We start from the raw sequence: 27,437 nt of genomic DNA on the forward strand, positions 1-27,437 counted from the left end.
ACTCACTATTTAGACTGTATCATCATTCTGTCACACTTATCTTTTCCAAACACGGGTCAAATACATTATGTAAAATAAATCTATGGTTCATTTCCTTTGCCAGGTACAATGGAACCAACCAAAAAGTATCTTAAGTGACTTAACCTCTCCAACTTTGTCCCTTGCAGAAGAAGAAGGCAGAGCTGGATCAGCTGAAGGACGATCTGGAGACCATGAAGGAGAAGTGTGAGACGTTCTTCAGACAGGCCGGGGCCTCTCCCGCTGTCCCCACCCTCTCCTCTGACCTCAATGTCCTCATCCAGAGCATGAGCCAAGTCTACTCCATGTCCGCCATCTACCTAGAGAAGTAAGTGGCCCAGACATTGTTATGGTCCTCCTCAGTAGAGGGCCCTGACACTGTTATGGTCCTACTCAGTAGAGGGCCCAGACACTGTTATGGTCCTCCTCAGTAGAGGGCTATAACCGCTATAACAGCACATTCAAAATCAACAAGGCATTTGCAATTTGCTTTTTTTGGTCCCACTTTAAATGCAACTTTAAAGTCTTTATGAAGCCTTCGTAAACTGTTTATAAGCACATCACAGATGCTTTACAAAATGTTGATGTAGTTAATGTCCCACTATCTCTGTGGTGTCTCTGCAGGCTGAAGACAGTGAGCATGGTGGTGAGGCACAGCCAAAGTGCGGAGGCTCTAGTGAAGCTTTATGAGGCCAAACTCTCTGAGGAAGACGCCGTGAACTCTGACCTGAAATCCATTGACACAGTCGTCAGCACACTCAAAGTAAGCTCCCTTGGTACTAGGTTTTTACAGACGTTTAAAATATACCCTATTTAATCTTTTGGTTTTCTCTCAGGTTGGCAAAATGATTGCTGGAGATTAATTGTTATTTTGTGGCATCCAGTCCTTGAGATCCACTATTAAGCTATGATTGAAAGTTGAGCCATCACTTTGCTCTACTCTGTTTTAGCAATGGCGCTCAGAGATCGACGAACAGAGGGAGATCTTCCATGACCTGGAGGATGGGCTACAGAAGGCCCGTGGTATCAGTGAACGCATGTTCAAGGCTCACAACGAGCGGGACTTTGACCTGGACTGGCACAAGGAGAAGGCTGACCAGCTAGAAGAAAGGTGGAGCAACGTCCACTCCCAGATTGAGAGCAGGTTAGTGTTTGCAGGTCAACTGTTGAGGGACAGAGTTTGATTCCAAACACCAGTAAATATTAGTGAGGAACACTACTTTAATAAGGGGAATGTAAAAATAACCTTTTACGGATACTAAGGCTCTGTCCCTTTGTTATTTTAGACTTCGGGACCTGGAGGGCATCAGTAAATCACTGAAGTACTACAAAGACTCCTACGGCAGTCTGGATGAGTGGGTCAGAGAGATGGAGGCGGCTCAGCTCAAGACCCAAGAGAAGCAGCCAGAGGACAGCAAAGCGCTCGCTGAGCTGGTAAACCAACAGAAGGTCCTCGTTGCAGAAATGGAACAAAAGCAGAGCAGAATTGATGAATGCCAAAAGTACTCAGAGCAGTACTCATCTGGTGCTAAAGTAAGTTATCTCTGTAACTGTTCTGATCTGGAAGATCAGGCAGATATGTCTGCATGAAGAGTACTTGAACACCAGAGGAGTAATATTCATGAATGTGTTTTCAGGATTATGAGCTACAGCTGTTGACCTACAGAGCCATGGTTGACTCCCAGCACAAGTCCCCGCTCAAGAGACGGAGGATGCAGAACTCGGCTGATGCAATCATTCAGGAGGTGAGAACCTTGGAATGTAACCGTAGTAGACTAGGTGCAGAGTGTGCTGGATGTGCTAAGGAAAGTGACCCTTGTTTTCCACCCTCACCTCAGTTCATGGACCTCCGAACTCGCTACACGGCCGTAGTCACCTCCATGACGCAGTATGTAAAGTTTGCCAGTGAGACATTGAAGAGAGCAGAAGGCGAAGAGGTAGGGGATTGGTGAAATATTGGATTGTTAGAAAGGCTGTGCATACTTTGGATTGCCTTTTCTCTGCCATCACATTATTGTGTTAACAGGGTTGACTCCCAGACATATTGAATTAATAGGAACCTCACCTTTAAAGCCATAATGATGCTTCAACTCAAAGGGTTTATTTCTCGTCACTGCTATACTTAAGCAATAAGGCCCGAGGTGTTGTGGTATATGGCCAATATACTACAGCTAAGGGCTGTTCTGGATACAGCCATTATCCGTGGTATATTGGCCATATAGCACAAACCCCAGAGGTGCCTTATTGCTATTATAAACTGGTTACCAATGTAATTAGAGCAGTACAAATAAATGTTTTGTCATACCCGTGGTATACGGTCTGATATACCATGGCTGACAGCCAATCATCATGCAGGACTCGAACCACCCAGTTTATAATATGCGTCATCCATTCAGCGCTGATGGATGTAGATGGTTTCCTTAACGCTGATACAAAAAAGCCATTCTTTCATATTGTTTCTGGTGATGGTGACTTCTCTGGGAGGAATCTGTCTCCTCTATCTTATTGAATCTGAAACACTCTTTCACGGTGGCATTTGTTGGGGACAATTAACAGCGCTGCAACAATCCTCCCTTTGGTAAGCATGTTAGAATAATCATACCATGAACATAACGTTTTTCATTGTTAAGTATGAGGTAATGGATGACTTGTTATGTTTTGCATTGTAGAACAGGAAAGCATCAGAAAGAACAGAGTACCTCACCTGGACAGAGAGTCAAAAGTCAGCTGGGGAGGAGGTGATTGGACAGCTCCAGCAACAGGTACAGGAACTGGAAACCTCATTGGCTAAGAGAACAACCCAGTTGACCGTTCTACAGGAAGAGGTAGAGACATATAAGAGTACCATAGAGGACCTGACCCTCCAGAAGTCCAAGGCAGAGGATGGGGCTCAGCAGTACCGTTTGAAACTAGAGACGGTTGTGAAGGGCAAAGCAGTCATTGAGCAAGAGTTAGGTAACGCACGACAGATGGTCCAGCAGTCAGAGGCCAAACGGTCTTCTCTTGAGGAGAGTCTTCGTATGCTGAAGATGAACATCGAGCAGAGCACCCTGGCCCGGAAGAAATTGGAGGACCACTTGAAGAGGAAGAGCAGCGATGTTCAGGATCTTGAGGAACATAATCGCACACTGCAGAGGATGCAACATTCCTCTGTCACCCACAGTATCCAGACAATCCATGCAGAGGTCGAGGCAGAGGTCTTGCAGCAGAAACAGGAGCTGGCCATGGCGAAGAAAACAGCAGAGACCGAGATCAAGACACTTAAGTCAGAGCTGAACTCTGTGCTAGTGCATAAAAAAATAGCAGAGGAGAAAGCGCAACAATTCACAGAGCTGTTGGACGATGCCAATACCAGGTTGAAGAAACTTCAGCTGGACATGGAATCAGACAAGAGCACCATGAGACAAAAGTCAGAGGAGTTCAGACAGGAATCTTTAGAGCTGAGAAATTCCATCTATGTCTTTCAAGAGCAAATCAAATCTCTCCAGAGGGATAAGTCTTCATTGGAGCAGAAAGCTATTTTCAACAAGACAGAGGTTGAAGGCCTGAAGGAACAGTTAAAGATCAACCAAGGAAAACTGCTATTGAGGAACTCCATGGAACAGGAGAGTAGTCACAATATGCAGTGTTTAGAAAAGGAGCTGGCCTCCAAACAGGTTGAGGCAGACCAGTTGAAGTTCAAGGTCAGTGAACTGATGAGAATGAATGTGTCATTAGACAATGAGGTCAGAAGTCTTAAGGTCAGTGTGGAGTCATTACAGCGAGAAAAATCTTTCTCTGAACAAAATATTAAATCATTGAAAAGTGAAATGGAGAACTGGAAACAGCAGCTTCAAAAAAACAAAGAAGAATTCAACTTAAAAATAAGATCTGAACAGGAGTTACAACTCAAATCCAAAATCCTGGAAGCAGAATTTCAGAAAGGTGGAATGTTGGCCGCACAACTGCAGAAGAAAGTAGATGAGCTTAAGAAGGTCAATATGGAGTTGGAAGTCAACGTGAAAAAGATGAGAGCTCAACTGGACAATATCACCATGGAAATGGGAAGTAAAAATCAGCAAATCAACATATTCAAGTCTCAGGTGGATGGCACCAAATCTCAAGTGAAAATCATTGAGGAGGAGCTGCTAAAGAAATCTCAGCTGTCCCATGAGCTTCAGATCAAACTGAGGGACTACAATGAGGAGGTGAAGAGAACAGCTGAACTGCAGCAGAAAAACAAAGCTCTCAGCTTAAACCTCACCAACTACGAAAAGGAAATCCGGAATCTGACGTCTGAGCTTAGCTCCGTTGGTGCTGAGAGGAATTTGGCCAATAAGACAGTCCAACAGCAAAAGGGTGAAGTGAATGATCTGAACATTACACTGAAGAAAGCAATAACAGAGCTGCAGAAGGAGTCAAATGAGGGCCAGAGGTATCTGGCTAAAGTGAAGGCATTGGAGGGTGAGCTTTTACAATGCAAGCAAAGTATGAAAGGAATGACTGGAAGTTCCGAAAGAATTACAGTGAATATGAAGCAGGAAATCAGTGCCCTTCAAAGGAACAAGACCATTGCTGACCAAAAACTGGTTATCTTGAAAGCAGAACTCGAGGAGATGAGTTCTGCTCTGAGAAGAACAAAAGATGAATTAATTAAAGTGACCCAGGAAGGGAAAATCTGCCAGTCTAAAGTCAAAGAGCTTGAGACAGATCTTCAGAAGAGTAGGTTGACAATTAAAGAAATCAGCACCAGCTCTGACAAATCCTCATCCAGTTTCAAACAGGAAATCACGGTTCTTCAGAGGGAGAGAAGTGCAGCCCAAGAGAAAACCTTTTCATTGGCATCTGACGTCACCATGCTCAAGGGAAAGCTGGAACAAGCCCAAGAGGATGTCAAGCGAAAGCAAACGGATGGTTCAGCCCTGCAACTGAGGTCCCAGAAGCTGGAAGACCAACTTGAGAACTGTAAGCGGATGCTGGAGGACTTGAAAAGCAAACTTGAACTTCAGAAGCAGGGATATGAGAGACAGCTGCAATTAGTGCAGACTGAGATGAGTCAAAAACTTGCATTACAGGAGTCTCATATCAAACTGGAAATGGAGCAGAAATACAGAGAGCATTCACACACTGCAGAATCAGCCGGGATTAACACCAAGTATTACCAGCAAGAAATTGAACAGTTGAAAATGTTCAATGAGAGTACTTTGCAGTTAAAGCAGGAGGCTCTACAGCAAATAGATGAGCTTCATATTAAAATGCAGCAAGTGCAAAATGAGAGAACTGCTCTTAGCCATGACCTGCTTAAAGCAAAATCGCAAATTGCTAAATTAGAAACAGAGAAAATGCTACTTAACACTAGCATTGCTCAACTGGAAAACATCCATAAGGAAAACTCAAATGAGGTCACAAAGCTTAAACAAATGTTAGCACAGAGTGAACAGAAACTAGGAATAAAGGAAAAGGATGCAAGATCCCTCAATGAACAGGTTATTTCATATGCCAAGGAGATCAGAGGTCTTCAAGAAAAAGTCTTTCAGCTAGAGGTCACAATTAAGACTGAACGTAGGACTGTAAAGGAAGTGGAGACTTCAAGTACAACCAAGCATAAGTGTGATAAAGACAATGAGGTTGCCAAACTGAAGACTGAGCTTTTGTTAACACAGAAAATAGTGTCATCATATGAAGAGGCAAAGTGCAATCTGGAGGAGGAGCTTATCGAAATGAAAGTGTCCTTAGAGGTATATATCCATGACCATCATACTTATTTTTTACATTCATAAAAAAAACATCATATTTGTAGATAATAAACAAGACACACTTGAAATTAAATATTCATATTTGTATGTAAAATGTATAATAATATTTCACTTTCACATGCTCAATGTGCATAGAGAAATTATCTCAAGGTACAGTATTTACTCTATCTAATGATTATTTACATCTTATGCCAACAGATAGCAACAACGGAGAAACACAAAGTGCTAGAAGAGCTGCAAAGAGTGAATGGAGGCAAAAGGGAAATAGTCAGCAATCATAGTAGTTTACAGGATCAAACATTGATGAAAACTGCAAATTATTCCACTGTCCAGACTCCAGCAGTCCAACAAAAACACACACAAAATTTGATTGCCAAGAACCAGAGTAAAAAAACGGAAGCGATGGCAATAACAAAACGGTTAGTGTCTCTGGAGGGTCAGGCAGGGAAAGGTCAAAATGTTACATCAAGCACCACGAGCACAAGCTCACATAATGTCAAAGACCTGTCATCCAAAGCATCTCATTCTGAGAGTGAGACAACTTCCCTACGATTTTCCCCAAAGCTCCAAGGACTCAGAGGCAGCATCAGTATCAGGAAGTTGATCAACACCAAGCTGTTGGATAGAGAAACATTACAGAAGTTAGAAACTGGCCTTGTCACATTAGAAGAGGTCCAAGCATCACTCGCTCAGTTCATCGACAAACCCACTGCTATTGCCGGAGTCTACTTGGAGTCTAGCAAGAAAAAGATATCCTTCTTGGAGGCTGCAGATCAAGGCCTTTTAGCTAAGACGTATGCTATTGAGTATATGGAAGCACAGGCTGCAACTGGCTGTATTATCGATCCTTCAACTGGACAAACCCTCTCGGTTCAAGCTGCTTTGGAGATGGGCATTGTTGGGTTAAATTTGAAAGACAAACTCATGGATGCCGAAAAGGCAGCCACTGGCTATGTCCACGGCACTAAAACACTGTCTGTATATCAGGCCATGGAGGAAAGGATTGTCGACAGGCACAAAGGGAAGAAGATCATTGAGGCCCAGATAGCAACTGGAGGATTAGTTCACCCAGTTCTTGGTGTTAGGGTGCCCGTTAATGTGGCAGTTGATCAGGGTCTCTTGAACAAAGCTACCCTACAGAATCTCTATGATCCGGTCAGCAACCCCAAGGGCTTCCACAACCCTGATTCAGGACAGAAGACATACTACTGTGAACTGTTGAAAAAGTGTCTGTATGACACAGATGGTGGTGTCTATCTCCTACCTTTTGGTGAGAAGAATCTCTCCAGCTTTTCCTTTTCTAGTTCTCACAGATTATCAGTCATCAACAGTGCTCTTGGTCTGGAAAGGTCCCCATATCAAGCCTTTAAGAGCAACCACATAGATAAGCGGACCTATCTTTTTCTCTCTCAGCAGGACAGTGAGTGGCAAGAAAAGTCCACTGTCGATGTCAACGGAAGCCATTTACACATCATCACAGATCTCAAAAGTGGACGGCAGCTTTGCATCGAAACTGCCCTAGATCTAAAGTTCCTTGAAATTGCAGAACTGGTAAGCTATCAGAGTGGCCTCATCAGCATCTACGAGCTGGCAGACCTTATCCTTTCCAGGATGGTCGTTGTTCAGGACGCTAACAGTCCGGTGGCTGGTCTGTGGGATGTCACTCAGAAGAGGAGGGTGACCATTCTGCAGGGACATCAGCAGAACCTAATCGATAGACTCACTGCGCTGAGGCTGCTGGAGGCCCAAGCTTGCACCGGGGGAATCTGTGATCCTGCTTCTGGGGAGAAAGCCCCAGTCAACGAAGCTCTGCGTAGAGGTCTCTTGGACGAGACATTTGCCCGCCAGCTTCAACAGTCCGAGCAAGCCTACTATGGCATCATCCATCCCCAGACAGCAAAGACCTTGAGTGTAGCTCAGGCTATTCAGGAGAATCTGTTCCCCAAAGACATGGGCCTTCGATGCCTGGAATTCCAAGTCCTGACTGGTGGACTGATCAACCCAGAGACCCATGATAGAATCTCACTAGATGAGGCTGTTCAGAGTAGCCTGGTTGACAAAGCCACTGCCTCATTCCTGAAAGATGAGAAGTCTCACCCTAAAAGCCTCACCTGCCCAAAGACGAAGAGGAAAATGTCTTTCATGGATGCTCTGTTAAAGGGTGTCTATGACGGTCACACTGGGCTCAGGCTACTGGAGGCAACAAAGGCTCTTAGTGTCGGGGCTAAGCCGTCTTTCCAATATATTTGGAACTATCACCACATTTGAGTGAACAGTATTTGACTTTCCATGGTTTGTAAATAGGGAAAACTGAATATTTGATTGATAAAGCAAAGTCTGACTCAATAAAATGTTCACTGAAATGAATCAAATCTAGTATTTCCTACCCTTAAAATAAGAATCATTAATTACATGTTAATTTTCTTTGACTTGGAGTAATATGAATGTTAATATAATTACCAATATGGAGTTGATTAAGTCAGACATGAATAATTGCTTTTAGCATGATGTGTAATTGTTCAATTTGATATGTGAATATGTTTATGTTATGTACCTGTCTTTTTCTTTTAGACATATTTCACATCAATGAATAAACAATGAAATGCTTTTAGACATATTTCACGTCAATGAATAAACAATGAAATGCTTTTAGACATATTTCACGTCAATGAATAAACAGTGAAATGCTTTTACCGCCACCTGTCATAAAACATAAACATCATGATCCACATGGCAATAAACGTCATCAATCAAACCCTGATTTGTGAGCTGTAAGTAGGGTTGCACAATTCCGTGAACTTGCAATGCATTGCCTGGTTTCACAGAAATTCTTTTTGAGAATGACAGATTTCTTGCTTATTCTCTCCTGATGGAGGTCTTCTCCTCTCGGGAAGACCTCCAACCGGGATTTTGGGAAAACCAGGGAATTTATTGAACATTTCTGGAATTTTGCATCCCCCATGGTCCAAATAGAGGTCAGAAAAATGGCTTGGGGTTCTCTCTAGAGGTTTCCTTGTTGTTGAATGTCTGCATAACCACATTTCCTGTTTTCATACAAGACCAACTCTGACCCTAACAGCCTTTTTGAAATTCTTTCCTCAAATCTTAGAGGTCTGTTGATGAGGAGAAGAAAGAGCATGGTGATAAAGTAAGCAAGCTATTGAATTGGATGTCCAGTGTGAAACCGGGCCAGAACAAAGATGGTAAAGCCAGCACAGAGGCCTCTAGTAAGCCTCAGGTAAATACTGTGTGCAAACATGCATTTACTGTTACTGATGTATGACATTCATTTGAGCCTGCTTGCTATAGCAGGAAAATAATCCTGCAGCAACAGGAAATGTGAATTGGATTATAATTAATGGACATTTTTTGTTGGGATTGATACATTTTTTGTTAGGGAAAATCAAGTTAGTCATTTTGAAAAAAATACGTTTATTTTTCCCCCTTTTTGTGGGATCCAATTGGTAGTTACAGTCTTGTCTCATCACTTCAACTCCCGTACGGACTCAGGAGAGGCGAAGGTTGACAGCCCTGCGTCCCCCGAAACACAATCAAGCCACAATGCTTCAAGACACAACACCCACTTAACCCAGAAGCCGCACCAATGTGTCGGAGGAAACACCGTACACCTGGCGACTGTGTCAGCATGCACTGCACCCAGCCCGCCACAGGAATCACTAGTGCGCAATGGGACAAGGACATCCCTGCCAGCCAAACCCTCCCCTAACCACACTGGGCCAATTGTACGCCGACCCATGTGTCTCCCGGTCGCGGCCAGCTGCGACAGAGCCTGGACTCGAACCCAGAATCTCTAGTGGCACAGCTAGCGTTGCGATGCAGTGCTTTAGACCACTGCACCAATTGTGAGGCCCAAGTTCAGCATTTTAAAGTGGAAACTACAAACTTTAGAAGCCTTTTAAAAGCTTAAATACACTACAAGTTTAAATTTCCTGCTGTGCAGGAAAATTCTCAGCAACAAAAGACTGATAAAATTAAGATCCTACGTATGTACTTTACAGTTTCATCTCCTTTTTTTCTTGTTGTACACATATTGTAGTTGTATACAGTATATCATCATGCCCACAATTCTGTGTGTATTTTATATACTAATGGCCGTGCTCAATCTCAAGAATATGCAATAAAGAGCAAAAAGTCACACAACCTTTCACTGTTACTGTATGTGCATAGTTCTAATAAACACAATGCTTTTAATAGTCTCTTATTATGTCTTTACCCTATTACAAATACAAGTTGTGATCAATTCCAATTAGCAGAAATTTGAATTTTGAAATTTGAATATGAATTTGACCCAAGTTTGAATCATTATCCCCTGGTCTCTGCCATCCTTGTGAATCCTCACCCTCCTGTAGTTATAACCATAATAATAGAACCAACGGTGACACAGTTGCACAAGCATTCCTGTATTTCCATATAACGTGATTACAAACACACCCTACTCCTTAAAAATGTACTTAACATTTTGCAGCATAACATTTTTTTTATGGATTCAAATCAAAAGTCATTTTTCTGCTTAATTTTATTCAATGAACTTTGCGTTGAAAAGCAATACATAGTGGATGCACAGTTACTCTGAGAAAATTATCGTATTTTGATCAGGGTACATTTTCTTTTTGGCCTGGCCAGGAAAAAGTCATGGCTCTAGTCTGACTTGCTATGACCTAGTTTCTCCTGGTCAGGTTCACGTAGTCAGGAAAAACTCCTCCCACTTAGGTTTTTTAAGAGATATGATAACAAGTCAAAGAAACATGTATGTGCAAATCCAATGAATGAAAATCAGGAAGTGGATATCTGAGTTTAATATACAGCACAAAACCCAATTAAATACGTTTTGTGAAACGTCAGTGTATATTATTGTGACTAATATTATGCTACAAATTGGCATATCAAGGGATGAGAGTCAACATCAGTAAGATGTATTCATAAGGTATACCCATTGTTATTTCAGGTTTCAATGGAAGAGATGGTAACACAAAAAGAGAAAATTGCAGAAGCACTGAGGACTACACAGCTTATGCTAAGTAAACACAGTGATAAGTGAGTTGAATTATCATTACATATATTCGAGTTTTTTAAGGCTGATTTTTGTACATGACTCTGTGCACTGTAAATAATGCAATATTTCATATGCCTTAAAGTATTGAATGATATGATAATGATAAGAGAACCTAAATCTCTCTGATGTCCTGATTTGCAGGATGACCGAGGAAGAGAAGCTGGAAGCAAAGGAGCAGCTGAAATCCCTCCATCAAGCCTACAGTGATCTCACCCAGCAGTGTTCTGATCAGACACCGTCTGCCGAGCAGGTTAGATACTGGACTTCATCTCTAGCCCTGTTTATACCTGGTTATAACATGCTACCTTTGTCCTGATCTTGTCCATGTTCTGCCTACATTTTTAGATATGATTGTAATTAGATCTTATAAGTGTAAACAGACAAGATCAGGACAAGCTTAGGACGTAGGACACATGTTAACGGCAGGTATAAACAGGGCTTCTGAAACACTGGATTGGCGTTTACAGTGTGGTGTGAGAAATTATGCACAAACAATGCCATCTACTGTTCAACTGCATGACTAACCCTGTTTCCTATATGGGCTCTAGCATGGTTTTCTCTTGTGCTACATTCATTGTCATCTTAAAACCACTGTATTTACTTGTGAACAAACTGAGGGAAAGTAGATTTCTCGAGAGTAGGGAGATTTCTCGAGAGTAGTTTTTTGAAACTGAGTATGCTGTAAACATGCTTCTAGGTCTAGGAGCATTAGTGTTTCATGTCACCCAGCCTCATTCTGACTTTTCACAGCCATCATTGAAACCAAGCTTTGCTGATCTCCTTTTCATTCTTACAGGTGGTCACCAACAACCAAATATAACAGCCATGTTGTGTCGTGTCTAACTTGCTCTCTTGTGTTGCAACATAGTGAATATTCTGTTCACAGATGCATGCCAGCTTTTAGATGATTCACTTCTTCTTGCTGTTGAATCACACTGACACAGCCTTGCACTGTTGCGTATGAACTGTTAACATTCAAATGCCTGTCTGAGGGGTGAGTACATGTTTCACCTTGCTTTAGAATACACTGTGAATTTAATTTGTCTGGCAATTTCTCAACAATAATGTAAATTATAAATAAACAATACGATTTTTGTCATAACATTTTGGATTTTGAAATTTGATGGAGAATATGTCTACTCATAATGCTTAATTAATGTTTCCACAGGAGTTTCAGACCATTGAAGGCGTTCTCGAAGTGGGAAGTATAGAGGTCTACTCTGTGTTTAGCTCTGTCCAGAGCGGCATGATCGACCATACCACTGGGCTCAGTCTCCTGGAGGCTCAGCTCATCACCTCTGGCCTCGTTCTGCCTCAGTTCAGGATGTGTCTGGAGCTGGACGAAGCTTTCCATCATAACCTCATTGACGAGGCCACCTGGAAGCAGCTCAGAGAGCTCAACGAAGCCAATCGGAGCATCCTGAGCCCTCCGTTCTCTTCAGAACCTCTCCCTGTGATGGCAGCTCTTAGAGAGGGGGCCGTCTCTGAGCGCCTCGCCATGAAGGTTATAGAGATCCAGCTGGCTACAGGTGGGTTGAGGGTGTCCTACACAGGTGATGTACTGACCCTGGAGAGGGCCTTTCAGTTTGGCCTGATCCCTGCACCTCTGTATGTCAAGCTCCTGGAGAGACAGAACACATGGAAGGACCTGATCAACCCCGGCACGGCAGAGAAGGTCTCGCTCACCCAGCTGGTGCAGAGGAGTGTGGTTGATGAGGAGACTGGACTGCGACTGCTGCCGGTGAAGAAGAGCCACAATGGGGGCATAGAGTTGACATCCGGAAGGGAGATGAGTGTACTTAGGGCGGTTCATGAGGGGTTGATTGACAGAGAGATCACGTTGAGGCTGCTGGGTGCTCAGCTGTTTGCAGGCGGTATCGCCGACCCCAAAACAGGCCGTAAGCTCACCGTAGAGCAAGCCCTGTCAGAGGGCTTGATCGATCAAGACACTGCCAGTGGGATACTGAGCCAGCAGGCCCAAAATGGAGGCATAGTGAACCCTCAGAATGGCAAAAGGCTAACGGTGGATGAGGCTGTTCAGTGTGATTTGATGAGCTTTAGCAGTGCACTCTTGGTGCTGGAGAAACAGAAGGGGCTCATGGGACTTTTATGGCCTCACTCTGGTGAAATCTTGACAGTTTCCACCTCTCTGCAGCACGAAATCATCACCAGTCAGCTTGCATTCAAACTGCTCAGCAATAGACAGAAAATAGCATCCCTTTACATACCAGAATACTCAGAGGTAGTGGATATTAACTCTGCTACTCAAAATGGTTTCATTGATGTACACACAGCAGAGGTATTGAAAACCATTGAAATACCAGATGTTTTTCCTGATGTTGATGACCTTAATGACAGATTTTCTAACTGGCTGATGTTGAGAGAGCTTCAGATTGGAGGATCCCATCGCAGTACAGATGATAATGAGATTGATTATGAGAACATAAATACCCCATCTTCCATCGAGGCAAAACAGTTATTTATCTCATACCTCACAATGAATAGTTACATGGATCCAAAATCAGGACAAAGGCTTTTAATATTCGATGGACAGTTGACTAAAATGGTACAACTTTTAGTTGACATTTCAGTAGAGACAACTGAAAACCAGGTATACAACACTGGACCTGGTAATGCCACTTTTGAGGACATTTCATTGAAAGAAGACATTTCTGAAGATTCAGAGATGTCCTTTGATAGCAATACTGAGGATTTTGGATATTTGCACATTAACGAGGAAACAGATGGAACAGTGAAAGACCATCATGCTTCAAATTTCTTCAAGGAGGAGGAGTCCGATTATAAGCAATCTGACAATCAAGCATTTTCTAATAATGTGGTAAAGGTGGTAGCACATGATGGAACAGAGGATTTTCCTTCAGCTATTGACTGTGTAAACAATACCACACTGCCTGATTCTGACATTAGCATCTATCAAAAGAACACAAGCAGTATACCCATTGGAATTGATGTAGAATCCTCAGATAATCAATCAAAAGAGACTTTCACTGGAAGTTCAGCCACACAAACTCCTTCCACAGACATGAGCTTGTCCTCAGGTGCACTGGATTGCAAAATGATGATAGCACACGATTTCACAGAGAAGTTTCATAGTTCTGTTAAGAATACCAGACAGCATGATTCTGTTTTGTCTGATGGCCCATCACCCTTTGAAATTGGTTTAGAAACCTCAGATAAAGCTTTATATAATCAATCAATAGGAGAATCAGCCACACAAGCCATGTCGGAAAGCTCAACCCGTACTAAATCATGCTCAGTGAGTGGCAAAGACATTAGCTTGCTAGCACAATGCGTCACAGACGAAGCATCTGTAGCTGTTCATTCTGAAAAGAATGCCAGACAACCTGATTCTAAAGACAACGTTTTGTCTAATAGCACCTATCAAAAGACCAGACACAGTACAAACCCATCATCATTTGAAATTGGTGTAGAAACTTCAGAAATACCTTCAGATTATCAACCGCAAGAGACTGTCAATGGAGTTTCAGTTTTGGAAAGCTCAGCTCCTCCTAGATTGTGCTTCGTGAATGACACAGACATGCGCCTGACATCAGAAGCATCTGTAGAGGTTAGCTCTTGTAAAAATACCCGTACGAGCCCAGCGCTAACTGAAATTGATTTAGTCACCTCGGAAACTTATTCAGATAATCAACCAAAAGATACAGCCAATGGAGTTTCAGCCACACAAACCATTTTGGAAAGCTCAACTCCTAGATTCTGCACAGTTGATTCTAAAAAGACTATCCAGCAGTCTGATTCTGAAGCAATTGTTTCGAAGAAGAAGAAGATAAACAACACAAGTATAGTACCCTTTGAAATTGATGTAGAAACCTCACATATAACTTCAGATAATCAACCACAAGAGGCTTTCACTTTCAATGAAGGGTCAGCCACACAAATCATTTTGGAAAGGTCAACCCACCCACTATTGTGCTCAGTGAATGACGATGCACAACATTCCAAAATGGAGGTAGCACACAGTTTCAGAGACGAATCACCCATATCTATTGACTCTGAACAAAATACCAGACAGCCTTCCTTTGAAATGGGGGTTGTGTCTGACAGAATCTATCAAACCAACACAATGAGCACAAGCCCAACACCATTTAAAATGGATTCAGAAACAGATATTGCTTCAGATAATCAACCTAAAGGGACTTTCAATGGAAGTTCAGCCACACAAACAGTTCTGAAAAGCTCTACTTTGTGCTCAAGGAAAGACACAGGCCTGCCCTTGGCCTCAGTTGCACAAGGTTCCCCACAACGTCCCACATATCCAGTGACACCTGGCTGTGAGACAGACAAGGACACCAACTTTGAGTCATCGCTATTGGCCACTGTATTGACAGACACACTTGACACGACCACAGCGTTTCCATGCACTGAAGAAGTAGTGTGGGACAATACAGATGAGAGAGGACTTGCGACCCACCTTCTCAGACCCCAAGTTGAAGAGGGTGGCATTTTGTATATCATTTCTGAGAAACGCTGTGATCTTGACTCACCTTTTGATAAGGGCCATGTGGATGAGGAGACGGTGTTAGAGGTGTCGGCATTGCAGCTCCACAAGGGAGATGTGTTAGAGGAAGAGAGAAGCACAGTGGCAACCCTGAAAGAAGTTGTGTCTGAAAGCTCCATATCCTCCCAGATAGCCCTGCAGATCATGGAACAGCACAGCATCTTGGGGGGTGTACATGACCCCAAGTCTGGATGTACTGTTAGTGTGAGTGCAGCACTAGATTCAGCGATGATTGATGATGATTTGGCTGAAAAGATCCTTCACTCAGACCCAGTACACAAAGCAATCATCCACCCTGATAGACACTGTACTCACAGCATGTCATATTCCCAGAGTCTGGGCCTCATAGACAACGATGAGGCTGAGAATTTACGGCAGCATCAAACAGACAAAAAGCTGTCGGTTTTGGTTCTTGATGACTCTGATGATGAAGAATGGATAGAGAATAGGGATGGACATGCACGGGAAGATTTGTACGCAGAAGGAAGCAAAGAACAGAACTGTGATTCACAGAAGGCCTTACTACCTTCATTCACCATTAGTCATGGGCCTGTATGTAGACAGATCATATCACCTATCCTGTCAGATCAGGTAACAGAGGGACGTGTCATCCATGAACTTGAAACAACATCTTCATTTAGGGAAGATAGTGCCTCACATTCCCCCACTAGTCCACTGTCAGACATTGTCCCCGGGTCTAGAAATTCCATCCAAAATGACATTTTGCCAAACAGATCAAACTCTCTCAGTTTGAGCGATAGTGGAGATAGTGGAGCACCTCAGCGCCAGGCTGAGGAATTGAGACAGACAGAGGAAGACGGTAGCAGTTCTCTGAGGAGAGACACTGATATGTCCTGCGAGGCGGTGGGCTTCACTCCTGGTGATGGGCAGCTGGGAGCAGGATACCGTGAGATAGTGGGGGACCAGACTGTTAGTCCTGTTCAGAGTGACTCAGGCGTGTCCTGCTCATCACATAGTGATCTGTTGTCTGATGAAAGGAAAATGGAGAACACTGTTCAGGCGCCAGCCAGCCAGCTAGTGAAGGAGTCAGACCGGAGAATAGATAGCTCATCACCAAGAGATTTGTCTGGCGGTGTAACAAGCACAGTGTCCGGAGATGTGGGTGTCAGTGGGGATAAAAGCGTAATAAATGGTGATGGAGTTTCATCGTTTAACACTGTGCGACCTCTAGTGAAGTCAGAGAGGGATGTTGGTGGTGAAATCGAGCCCACATCCTCTCAAAACGGGCATAGTGACCATAGTAACCCCACCGTTCAGAAAAAGACTCCAGTGCAGTTGACAAACTTATCTGATTTAGCTATTGTATCCAGTGTACATAGCATAAAATCAGGCAATGACAATAAAGACAGCTACGATATAGGTGATCAAGAGCAGTTAGAAACTGCTCCCATTAAAGAGATATCTAGCACAATCACCCCTGATTCGACACTGACTGATAAACGCCTGCCAAATTCAAACGCTAATGTTGAAGCTAAAGCTAATGACAGGGTTGAATCAAGCAGGAGTGGTGACAGCAAACCAGGGAGACAAGAAGGCTCATCTGATGATGGTCTCTCACAGATTACTGATCAAGCGACATCACAGACAGGACAGACAAGTAGCAACGATACAAGTTTGTTGTCAGCATCAACAATGACCCCAGGGAATCCATCAAAGGCAAAAGAGCCAGGTATGAGATCAGATGTTAAACAAGATGAATGTGGTTCTGTTGATAATCATCCCCAGCCGATGGCCACTAATGCTCAACCAGACTCTCACTCCAATACACCCTCAACGTCAGAAATGACCTCAGGGCATCCGGTAAAGCCTGGCCTCGGATCAGAACTTACATGTAGGCAGAATCAATGTGGTGCTGATGGGAATCATCCCCATCTGATGACTGTTGATGTTCCACCAGACTCCATGACACATGATAGTGTCCCACCACCTGTGTTGGCGATCTATACTGCTCTAAGGACTGGTTTAGATGAGCTGGTGAGAATGAGAGTGGAGGGGGCAGATGTCGATGACTTGCAAAAGGCTGAGACCCAAGCAGTGGAGGACATCATCAACCTGATACAGGACATTCCACAGTCCCATGGAAGCCGTTTTGGTGAGGAGACAGATGCAGCGCCTGGGGTTATGATAAGTAGTAGCCCAGATCTCCTCAGGGATCTGTTGAAGCAGGAGCCTCTCCGTTCAGGTAAAACTAGTCCGGCGGAAGAGGAAGGGGAACCTCTCCATGAAGAAACCCCTACATCTGATGTGACCCAGATTCAGTCTCGGCTTCTGCAGGTTCTTCAAAGTGTATCCTCAAGCCAAGACCCTGCCATGCTCAGAGATGTGATAGGAACCTTGAGCAGTATTCTGGGCGGTGCTCCTCACGAGGACAGGCCACACAACCTGGAGATCCTCCAGGAGGAGAGCTCATCAGATGAGGCTGAAGGTGCCGTGGCAGATCCCATGGAAGCTCCTGACCTATGTCAATCTACAGAGGTTGAAACCATTTCAGACACAGGCAATGCTGAAGCAGTTCAATCTAAAGTCAGGGTAAGTTAATGTTCGAAACACATATAAATGCCTAGAAAAGAACTATTCTTAATTTATATGACATATTATGTATTGATTATGTATTATTCATGAATATGTATTTCCAGCAACAGTACTCCACCCAGGATTATCTGGAGTGTGTTGGCAGACTTCAGGATCATGCAGATGTTCTAGAAGAGATCATGAATGTCCTGTCATCCCAGCAGGGCTCTCTGAGTAACAATATGGAGGAGCTGCACAGTCATCTGGATGAATCTCAGGTTTGTTATCACATACACAATGTAATAAAAGTTTAGCAAAAATACTATACATAGGGTTGAAGTCGTAAGTTTAGGTTGGAGTCATTAAAACTTGTTTTTCAACCACTCCACACATTTCTTGTTAACAAACTATAGTTTTGGCAAGTCGGTTAGGACATCTACTTTGTGCAATTTTTCCAACAATTGTTTACAGACAGATTATTTCACTTATCATTCACTGTATCACAATTTCAGTGGGTCAGAAGTTTACATACATTAAGTTGACTGTGCCTTTAAACAGCTTGGAAAATTCCAGAAAATGATGTCATGGCTTTAGAAGCTTCTGATAGGCTAATTGACATCATTTGAGTCAATTGGAGGTGTACCTGTAGACGTATTTCAAGGCCTACCTTCAAACTCACTGCCTCGTTGCTTGACATCATGGGAAAATGAAAAGAAATCAGCCAAGACCTCAGAAAAATAATTGTGGACCTCCACAAGTGTGGTTCATTCTTGGGAGCAATTTCCAAACACCTGAAGGTACCATGTTCATCTGTACAAACAATAGTACGCAAATATAAACACCATGAGACCACACAGCCATCATACCGCTCAGGAAGGAGATGCATTCTGTCTCCTAGAGATGAACGTACTTTGGTACGAAAAGTGCAAGTCAATCCCAGAACAACAGCAAAGGACCTTGTGAAGATGCTGGAGGAAACAGGTACAAAAGCATCTATATCCACAGTAAAATGAGTCAAATATCGACATAACCTGAAAGGCCGGTCAGCACAAAAGAAGCCACTGCTCCAAAACCACCTTAAAAAAAACAGACTACGGTTTGTAACTGCACATGGGGACAAAGATCGTACTTTTTGGAGAAATGTCCTCTGGCCTGATGAAACAAAAATAGATCTGTTTGGCCATAATGACCATTGTTATGTTTGGAGAAAAAGGGAGAGGCTTGCAAGCGAAGAACATCATCCCAACCGTGAAGCACGGGGGTGGCCATCACAAAGCCCTGACCTCAATCCTATAGAAAATGTGTGGGCAGAACTGAAAAAGCGTGTTTGAGCAAGGAGGCCTACAAACCTGACTCAGTTACACCAGCTCTGTCAGGAGGAATGGGCCTTTTACTAGGATTAAATGTCAGGAATTGTGAAAGCCAACTACATTTAAACACAGGTTAAGGTGTATGTAAACTTCTGACTTCAGCTGTATGCTTGAATACACAATCAGAACTCTCCCTCAGTGAAAGAATATGCAACCTACAGGTACTTTCTAGCCACTTCAATGTCTCTCTTTATTTCTGTTTCTAAGTTTCTCCTTGCATTGAGCATCTGTCTCAATATTCACCCACTTCTTACATGTCACTTTCCTATTTTCTGACTAAATTCACTCTGTTTCTAGTCGTTGGAAGCACATCTCTCTACACTGGCTGGCTTTCTGACCAGAGATCTGGACATAACCAAGCAGCTGTTAAAGTCTGCCAGTGAGCTTGTTCCCACGCATATCCACCAAGATCTGGCTTCAGCCTTTCGAGAGTTGCAGCCAGTTTTTGCAGACGTTTGCCAGATGTCTGCAGAAAATAATTATGTTCTAAGGCAGGCTATTGATACAGGAAAGGTCAGTGTTTGTTTCTCATTGTTTGGATATACACATGTAGGATCTTAGTTTGAGCCAGTTTGCTACAGCAGGAAAATAATCATGCAGCAACAGGAAATGTGAATTATTTTGTAGATTATAGTTAATGGATATTTTTGAGGTGGTTGATAAATTTTTCGACCAGAAGCCTTTGTAAAGCTCAAATATACTACAAGTTGTAAAGTTCTCCTGCAACAGGGTGATCAAATTAAAATCCTACATCTGTAGGAAGTTGTGTTACTGAACTGCAGTAAATACGACGTAAATACAGTGAGACTTCATTGTGTTTTTCAGGCCCAGTTGAAGTCAACATACCAGGATCTCCTCAGTACCCTTGATAGACTATCAGGCTGTATTCATGACAACTCTGAGATGGCCTGCAACCTCGACATCCTGAACACATCTGACGTGGACACAGTGAAAGACATGATCCAAAAGAATAAGGTATATTTTAATACCTTATTCTCCATGTTCCTTATTCACCTAGAGTTGTCAAACACAGTATTTGAAGGTTATATGGATGAAAATAAATAAAAGTTTGTTGTTTTTCCCTTGAATGACACAATATATTGTAATACGCATTACATTTAAACATCCAATGAGTTGTTGTTTATTGATTCCTTCCACATCCATGACCTCCTCTGTCTGTGTTTCTAGGGCATGGAGACTAAGCTGTCAGGGACCCACAGACATCTGGAGGACACTGCGTTTGACATCCAGTACTTTATCTCAGAGCATGCTCAGTTCCTGAGTCCAACCCAGAGCAGGCACCTCCTCAAATCTCTCAGCGCCACCCAGAGGGCGTTTAAGGAACAGATGGAGAGGGTGGCCAAACAGAGACGCATCCTGGAACGTCATCTGGAGATCAGAGAGGACGAGAGTCAGCAGAAGGTTTGGACCCAAATGATTATTTTACAATTAGGGCCATTGCACCTTGGAAAGAGTCACTTTCAGTTTGTTGAGAAAACTATGAAGTGAGGTGAGCATGAGAGTGAAGTGTGGTTGTTTATGTATTTTATGGCTATATAAACTAATTATTGTATTGCTATATATCTGAATATCTATAACATAATATTGTATGGCACTAGAATTCATTAAATAAGATTTACAATGATGAGCTTTGAATGTGTTTTAATTAGAAATGACTCTATTACATTTGTCTTTTAACAACACAAAGATCACTGCTTGACCACTGCCAAACGCTAACCTTTCTCCTGGTCGTGTTCACGTTTCACAGGCTTCAAGACACCTTTGAACTCTAAACACCAGATGATAAACTCAAAATGCATCTTCAGTGGGGGACGTTTTCCCCCACCAACCTCAGTCAGCACTAACACACTTGTGAATGTCCTATTGCTGTCTACTGGACCCGTCCTCCTTCTTTACCAAGTCAGAGATCTGGCTCGTTGTGTGGCTAGCATGTTTACAGCATACTCAGACCATTGTCCTAGGGGGTTGACTTTCTATAAATGTCTGGTATGATTAGTACGTAACATGTAGTGTAAACTGAGACCTGTTGGGTGGAGTGTAACATAGTAACATTGATCTCTGATATGTGCAGTACATGGAGGAGAAACAGAAGGTGTTCTCAGACAAGCTGCAGGAGCTGTGTGACAACCTGACCAATACAGAGAACCGTCTGATAGGCCATCAGCAGCAGACCAAGGGGGCAGCGAGTGTGGAAGACCTGCAGCATGTGCAGCAAGAGCATCAGGTTCAGTAAAACATGCTGGTTAACTAGTCAATCAATTGCATCTGAGCTTCAGAGTGTACGGCTACAGTATTTTTTCTTTATTTAGCGTATACTTAAGTGATAATGCCAGAGAAGCCGGTGTTTGGAGGATATATTGGCACGGTGTTGTTAGGACAGAGACGAAGTCGAGGGGCTATGCGTTCTATGGAAAATAATGAACAATGTGGAAGGTGTGTTCCACAACGCGCTAGCTGAGTGGAACGGGCCTTCCACGGAAGTGCATTATTTTCCAGAGAACGCATAGAGACCCGAGTTGATAATCCATGTTTTTTACCATGGCCACTGGGAATGTATATATACAGTACCAGTCAAAGGTTTGGACACACCTACTCATTACAGTTTTTCTTTATTTGTACTATTTTCTACATTGTAGAATATTAGTGAAGACATCAACACTATGAAATAACACACATGGAATCATATAGTAACCAAAAAAGTGTTAAACAAATCAAAATATATTTTATATTTGAGATTCTTCAAAATAGCCACCCTTTGCATTGATGACAGCTTTGCACACACTTGGCATTCTCTCAACCAGCTACATGAGATAGTCATCTGTAATGTATTTTAATTAACAGGTGTGCCTTGTTAAAAGTTCATTTGTGGAATTTCTTTCCTTCTTAATTATTTTGAGCCAATCAGTTGTGTTGTGACAAGGTAGGGTTGGTATACAGAAGGTATCCCTATTTGGTACAAGACCAAGTCTAAATTATGGCAAGAACAGCTCAAATAATCAAAGAGTAATGACAATCCATCATTACTTTAAGACATGATGGTCAGTCAATCACTCAAATTTCAAGAACTTTGAAAGTTTCTTTAAGTTCAGTCGCAAAAACCAGCAAGCGCTATTATGAAACTGGCTCTCACGCTTGCTGGTTCTCCTCTGCTGTAGAGGATTAGTTCATTAGAGTTACCAACCTCAGAAATTGCAGCCCAAATAAATGCTTCACAGAGTTCAAGTAACCGACACATCTCAACGTCAACTGTTCAGAGGAGACTGTGTGAATCAGTGTGACCTTCATGGTCGAATCGCTGCAAAGGAAACACTACTAAAGGACACCAATAAAAAGGAGAGACTTGCTTGGGCCAAGAAAGACCGCTGTAAATCTGTCCTTTGGTCTGATGAGTCCAAATGTGAGATTTTTGGTTCCAGCCACCGTGTCTTTGTGAGACGTGGTGTAGGTGAACGGATGATCTCCACATGTGTGGTGAAGCATGGAGGAGGAGATGTGTTGGTGTGGGGGTGCTTTGCTGGTGACACTGTCTGTGATTTTTTATGTTATTCAAGGCGCACTAAACCAGCATGGCTACCACAGCATTCTGCAGCGATATACCATCCCATCTGGTTTGCTCTTTCAATTTTTCTTATTTTTCAAATCAACCAACACAACACATTCCACATTCACAGATGTGACAGGCTTAAAAAATTTTTTTATAATAATAATAAATAATAGCTATTTATATATATATATATATATATATATATATATATATATATATTTATACATACATACATACATACATACATACATGTACATACACATACACATATATACATACATGTACATACACATACACACAAAGAACAATTAAAAATGAAACATTGCAGCAGCACTATCAAGGTTGTTATTAGCTATTTCTAGCCTTCGCTGAGACGACGAGCAAATAATTAGTTTTTAGGTTTTACAGCACCTTACACAATGTACCTCCCCATTCACTCTGTCCAATTTGAAATGTAGTTGACTAGTGGAGACCAGAGTCTATCAAACTTGGGCTGTCTCTTGTGGAAGTCATAAGTGAGCTTTTAAAGAGGGAGAACGTCAACAATCTGGTCAATCCACATTTTAAATGTAGGAGAGGTATTAGAGGCCCACAATAGAATAATACATTTCTTAGCAAAGATAGTCATAAAAACATTTTCTCTGTCAGGATCAAGAACAAAGTCCTGCTGGGCATTAAGAAGATAGATACACGGGGTCATATCAAACTGTACATCTAGTATTTTCTGTGCAGCAGTATGTATAGAATCTGGCAATCTCTCTACAGCTCCAAAATACATGCATATAGGTTCCACTTTCAGAGGTACATGTTTTACAGTTAGGAGAAATGTCTCTTCATTCTATGGAGTCTCATTGGGGTGTAATTAGATTCTTTCATGTTTTACATTGGTAGAGGAGCAGTATACCCTGTCGCAAACCTCCGCCCAGAACTCATCACTGATAGTCAGACCAAGGTCCTTTCCCCAGATTATTTTCAAAGGAGTAAAGGAGGAGCCTCCTTTCTCAGAAAGGAGTCTATAGATGTAAGATATGTTGCCATTAAGGGATTGTGCTGTGTCAAGAAGGGTTTCAACTTCATTCAACTGAGTTCTAAACCTCCTCTTGGAAGTAAATGAGGAAATTACATGTCTAATTTGAAGATATATATATTTTTTAATGGGATCTTGGAACATTGAATTCACTGCAGAGCTCTTGAAATGATTTCAGTGTAGTGGTTTTCTGATGAAATAGGTCTGAAAAGGTCCTGATTCCTAGAGTATGCCAAAGATTAAAGTTGGCATCCCTCAGGGCTTTTGGCAAGTCTGGGCTGCCTACTATAGGCGAGTGAGAACATATTTGGGAGGAAATGCCCAGGTATTTCTTACAGTCCCTCCACGCTAGTAGGGTGCTGTAAATCACAAAGGTTTGCCCACTTCACTAAAGTTATTAATGAATATAATTGAGCTTAGGGGCAATGAACCACAGGATTATCATGTGTTGTTTAAAAGGACAATGAACCAACACACCTCCAGGCTGTGTAAGGGCTATTTGACCAAGAAGGAGAGTGAGGAAGTGCTGCATCTGATGACCTGGCCTCAATCACCCGACGTCAACCCAATTGAGATGGTTTGGGATGAGTTGGACCGCAGAGTAAAGGAAAAGCTGGCAAAAAGTGTTCAGCATATGTAGGAACTCCTTCAAGACTGGAAAAGTATTTCAGGTGAAGCTGGTTGAGATAATGCCAAGAGTGTGCAAAGCATTGACAAGACAGCCTACAGGGAGGAGGTAAGGGCCCTCGGAGTGTGATGTCAGGAAAATAACCTCTCATTCAACATCAACAAAACAAAGGAGATGATTGTGGACTTCAGGAAACAGCAGAGGGAACACCCCCCATCCACATCAACAGGACAGAGGAGAAGGTGGAAAGTTCCTCGGTGCACACATCACGGACAAACTGAAATGGTCCAGCCACGCAGACAGCATAGTGAAGGAGCTGCAGCGCCTCTTCATCCTCAGGAGGCTGAAGAAATTTGGCTTGTCACCTAAAACAAACTTTTACAGATGCACAATCGAGAGCATCCTGTGGGTTGATATCACTGCCTGGTACAGCAACTGCACCCCCCTCAACCGCAAGGCTCTCCAGAGGGTAGTGCGGTCTGCACAATGCATCACCAGGGGCAAACTACCTTCCCTCCAGGACACCTACAGCACCCAATGTCACAGGAAGGCCAGAAAGATCATCAAGGACAACAACCACCCGAGTCTGTTCACCCCACTATCATCCAGAAGGCAAGGTCATTACAGGTGCATCAAAGCAGGGACCGAGAGACTGAAAAACAGCTTCTATCTTAAGGCCATCAAACTGTTAAACAGCCGTCACTAACATAGAGAGGCTGCTGCCAACATACAGACTCAAATCTCTGGCACTTTAATAAATGGACTTAATAAAGGTATCACTAGTCACTTTAAATAACACCACTTTAATCATGTATACATATTATATTACTCATCTCATATGTATATACTGTATTCTATACCATCTACTGCATCTTGTTTACATACCCTACATTACTCATCTCATATGTATATACTGTACTCTATACCATCTACTGCATCTTGTTTACATACCCTACATTACTCATCTCATATGTATGTACTCTATTCTATACCATCTACTGCATCTTGTTTACATACCCTACATTACTCATCTCATATGTATGTACTCTATTCTATACCATCTACTGCATCTTGTTTACATACCCTACATTACTCATCTCATATGTATATACTGTATTCTATACCATCTACTGCATCTTGTTTACATACCCTACATTACTCATCTCATATGTATATACTGTACTCTATACCATCTACTGCATCTTGCATATGCCGCACAGCCATCGCTCATCCATATATTTATATGTACATATTCTTATTCATCCCTTTACATTTGTGTGTTTAAGGTAGTTGTTGTGAATTTGTTAGATGACGTTAGATATTACTGCATTGTTGGAACTAGAAGCACAAGCCTTTCGCTACACTCGTATTAACATCTGATACCATGTGTATGTGACCTATAACATTTGATTTGATTTGAGCTGTCATCAAGGCAAAGGTGGCCTACTTTGAAGAATCTATCATCTAAAATACATTTTGATTTGTTGAACACTTTTTTGGGGGTTACTACATGATTCCATGTGTTATTTCATAGTTTTCAATGTAGAAAATAGTACAAATAATGAAAAATCATTGAATGAGTAGGTGTGTCCAAACGTTTGACTGGTACTGTAGATTTTACGGACATAGTATATTTTACAATAGTTCTCTTTTGTTTGTTTTTAGTCCCACCATTCAGCTCCACTCAACCCCTCCCATCTATCGCTGAAGACCATCCAGTTTTGATCAGCCCTAGCTTGCCGTTATGAAAATCTAATTCAACTATGCCAATCATTTCAAAAGCAGCTCAAACATAGAACATGTACGAATGAACTATAGCCATTGAATTCTACAGTGCAAATATAGCGTGTGTTATAGGGAATTAATGCACGTTCTAGAATGCCCTTCAAGCCAATCAGAAACAAGTATTCAACAATACCATGGTATAAACAGTTATACACATTGTTTTACAAATGTATTGCTATTATACTGAATCTTGTTTGATGGGTTCACTAATTTATAAATTAATATTTATTTTATTATGTTTTCTGCATCTGTGTTTGTTAAATGTTAAATGTCCAGGCCTTGCAGAAAGACATCTTGACCAATGGCAGTGCCTTGAATGAGGTCATCAGTAGCTCCAAGAAGTTCCTGGATGAGAATCGGTCTAAGCTGACCCCAGATCAGATCATTGCCATCGAGAGCAAGCTGGAAGACGCCAAGAGCAAGGTCAAACTTATCAACCAACGGGCCGAGGAGTCAAGGAAAGACCTGGAGAAGTCTGTGACCACTGCTATCAAACAGGAGACTGAGAAGGTTGGAAAACATATTGCATACTTCAACATTATCCATATGTCTGGACCTGAATCGTGACAATTCAACTTTCTATTGTAGGTAGTTTACAGTAAAAGATGGATCCGCTTAAAGACACATGTTACACTGCTTGATGATTGCCTACTTGAAATATCTAATTCAAAATGTATAGATCTCATCGATTTAAACATGTAACTTAAACATCTTTTAACTCTCTATATTCTACCTGTTTAGGAGGCTGCGGTTGAGCAGCTTGAGGAGAGCAAGAACAAGATTGAGGGTCTGCTGGACTGGATCAACAACATGGGGAATGAGAAAGTGATGGGGGGCGAACAGACAGACCATATGGGCATACAGAACGGGAACATGCCGTTGCAGTCTGAGACCTCGGCCAAGAACATTCTGGGTGAGGATGATGACCCCAATGGAAACAATGGAAACGCTTTCCAGACTACAGACAACGACACTGAGGGACAGGCCACAGGGAAGACCCCAGAATTGGACCTGGAAAAGCAGTATGACAGAGTCAAGGTAAATTAACCTATTCTCTCTGGTGGTGCTTGATTCATAGTGGCTTGTTGTTACTTAAATTCATTGGATACACATGACTCAGGTCCCTTTTTCTAATAGCTGCATTGACCTTCTCTTTCATCTTT

The 27,437-nt window shown here is 42.3% G+C and overlaps 2 protein-coding genes across 13 annotated transcripts in view; both read left to right on the forward strand.

Annotated features, from left to right (window-relative positions):
- The window catches only part of dst (dystonin), a 192,557-nt gene that overhangs the window by 107,913 nt on the left and 57,207 nt on the right, over window positions 1–27,437 (forward strand). For 8 of the 12 annotated variants that reach the window (XM_031805212.1, XM_031805213.1, XM_031805208.1 and 5 more), the window contains 17 exons: window positions 168–346; window positions 643–781; window positions 969–1,162; window positions 1,305–1,551; window positions 1,656–1,763; window positions 1,857–1,955; window positions 8,863–8,991; window positions 10,720–10,808; window positions 10,969–11,077; window positions 11,996–17,917; window positions 18,025–18,177; window positions 19,567–19,782; window positions 20,095–20,244; window positions 20,458–20,691; window positions 21,362–21,514; window positions 26,551–26,784; window positions 27,016–27,312. In XM_031805212.1, the coding sequence (XP_031661072.1) occupies window positions 168–346; window positions 643–781; window positions 969–1,162; window positions 1,305–1,551; window positions 1,656–1,763; window positions 1,857–1,955; window positions 8,863–8,991; window positions 10,720–10,808; window positions 10,969–11,077; window positions 11,996–17,917; window positions 18,025–18,177; window positions 19,567–19,782; window positions 20,095–20,244; window positions 20,458–20,691; window positions 21,362–21,514; window positions 26,551–26,784; window positions 27,016–27,312 (8,652 nt within the window). Of the gene's footprint in view, window positions 1–167; window positions 347–642; window positions 782–968; window positions 1,163–1,304; window positions 1,552–1,655; window positions 1,764–1,856; window positions 1,956–2,687; window positions 2,781–8,862; window positions 8,992–10,719; window positions 10,809–10,968; window positions 11,078–11,995; window positions 17,918–18,024; window positions 18,178–19,566; window positions 19,783–20,094; window positions 20,245–20,457; window positions 20,692–21,361; window positions 21,515–26,550; window positions 26,785–27,015; window positions 27,313–27,437 lie in introns of all 12 variants that reach the window. The other 4 variants (XM_031805205.1, XM_031805204.1, XM_031805206.1 and 1 more) reach the window with 2 other exon arrangements.
- LOC109870101 (desmoplakin-like) lies at window positions 5,759–8,442 on the forward strand. The gene has a single exon (XM_031805214.1). The coding sequence runs from the start codon at window positions 5,925–5,927 to the stop codon at window positions 8,019–8,021; it is 2,097 nt and encodes a 698-aa protein (XP_031661074.1). The 5' UTR covers window positions 5,759–5,924; the 3' UTR covers window positions 8,022–8,442.

Source organism: Oncorhynchus kisutch, linkage group LG25 (genome assembly GCF_002021735.2).
Source record: "Oncorhynchus kisutch isolate 150728-3 linkage group LG25, Okis_V2, whole genome shotgun sequence".
Taxonomy (NCBI): Eukaryota; Metazoa; Chordata; class Actinopteri; order Salmoniformes; family Salmonidae; genus Oncorhynchus; species Oncorhynchus kisutch.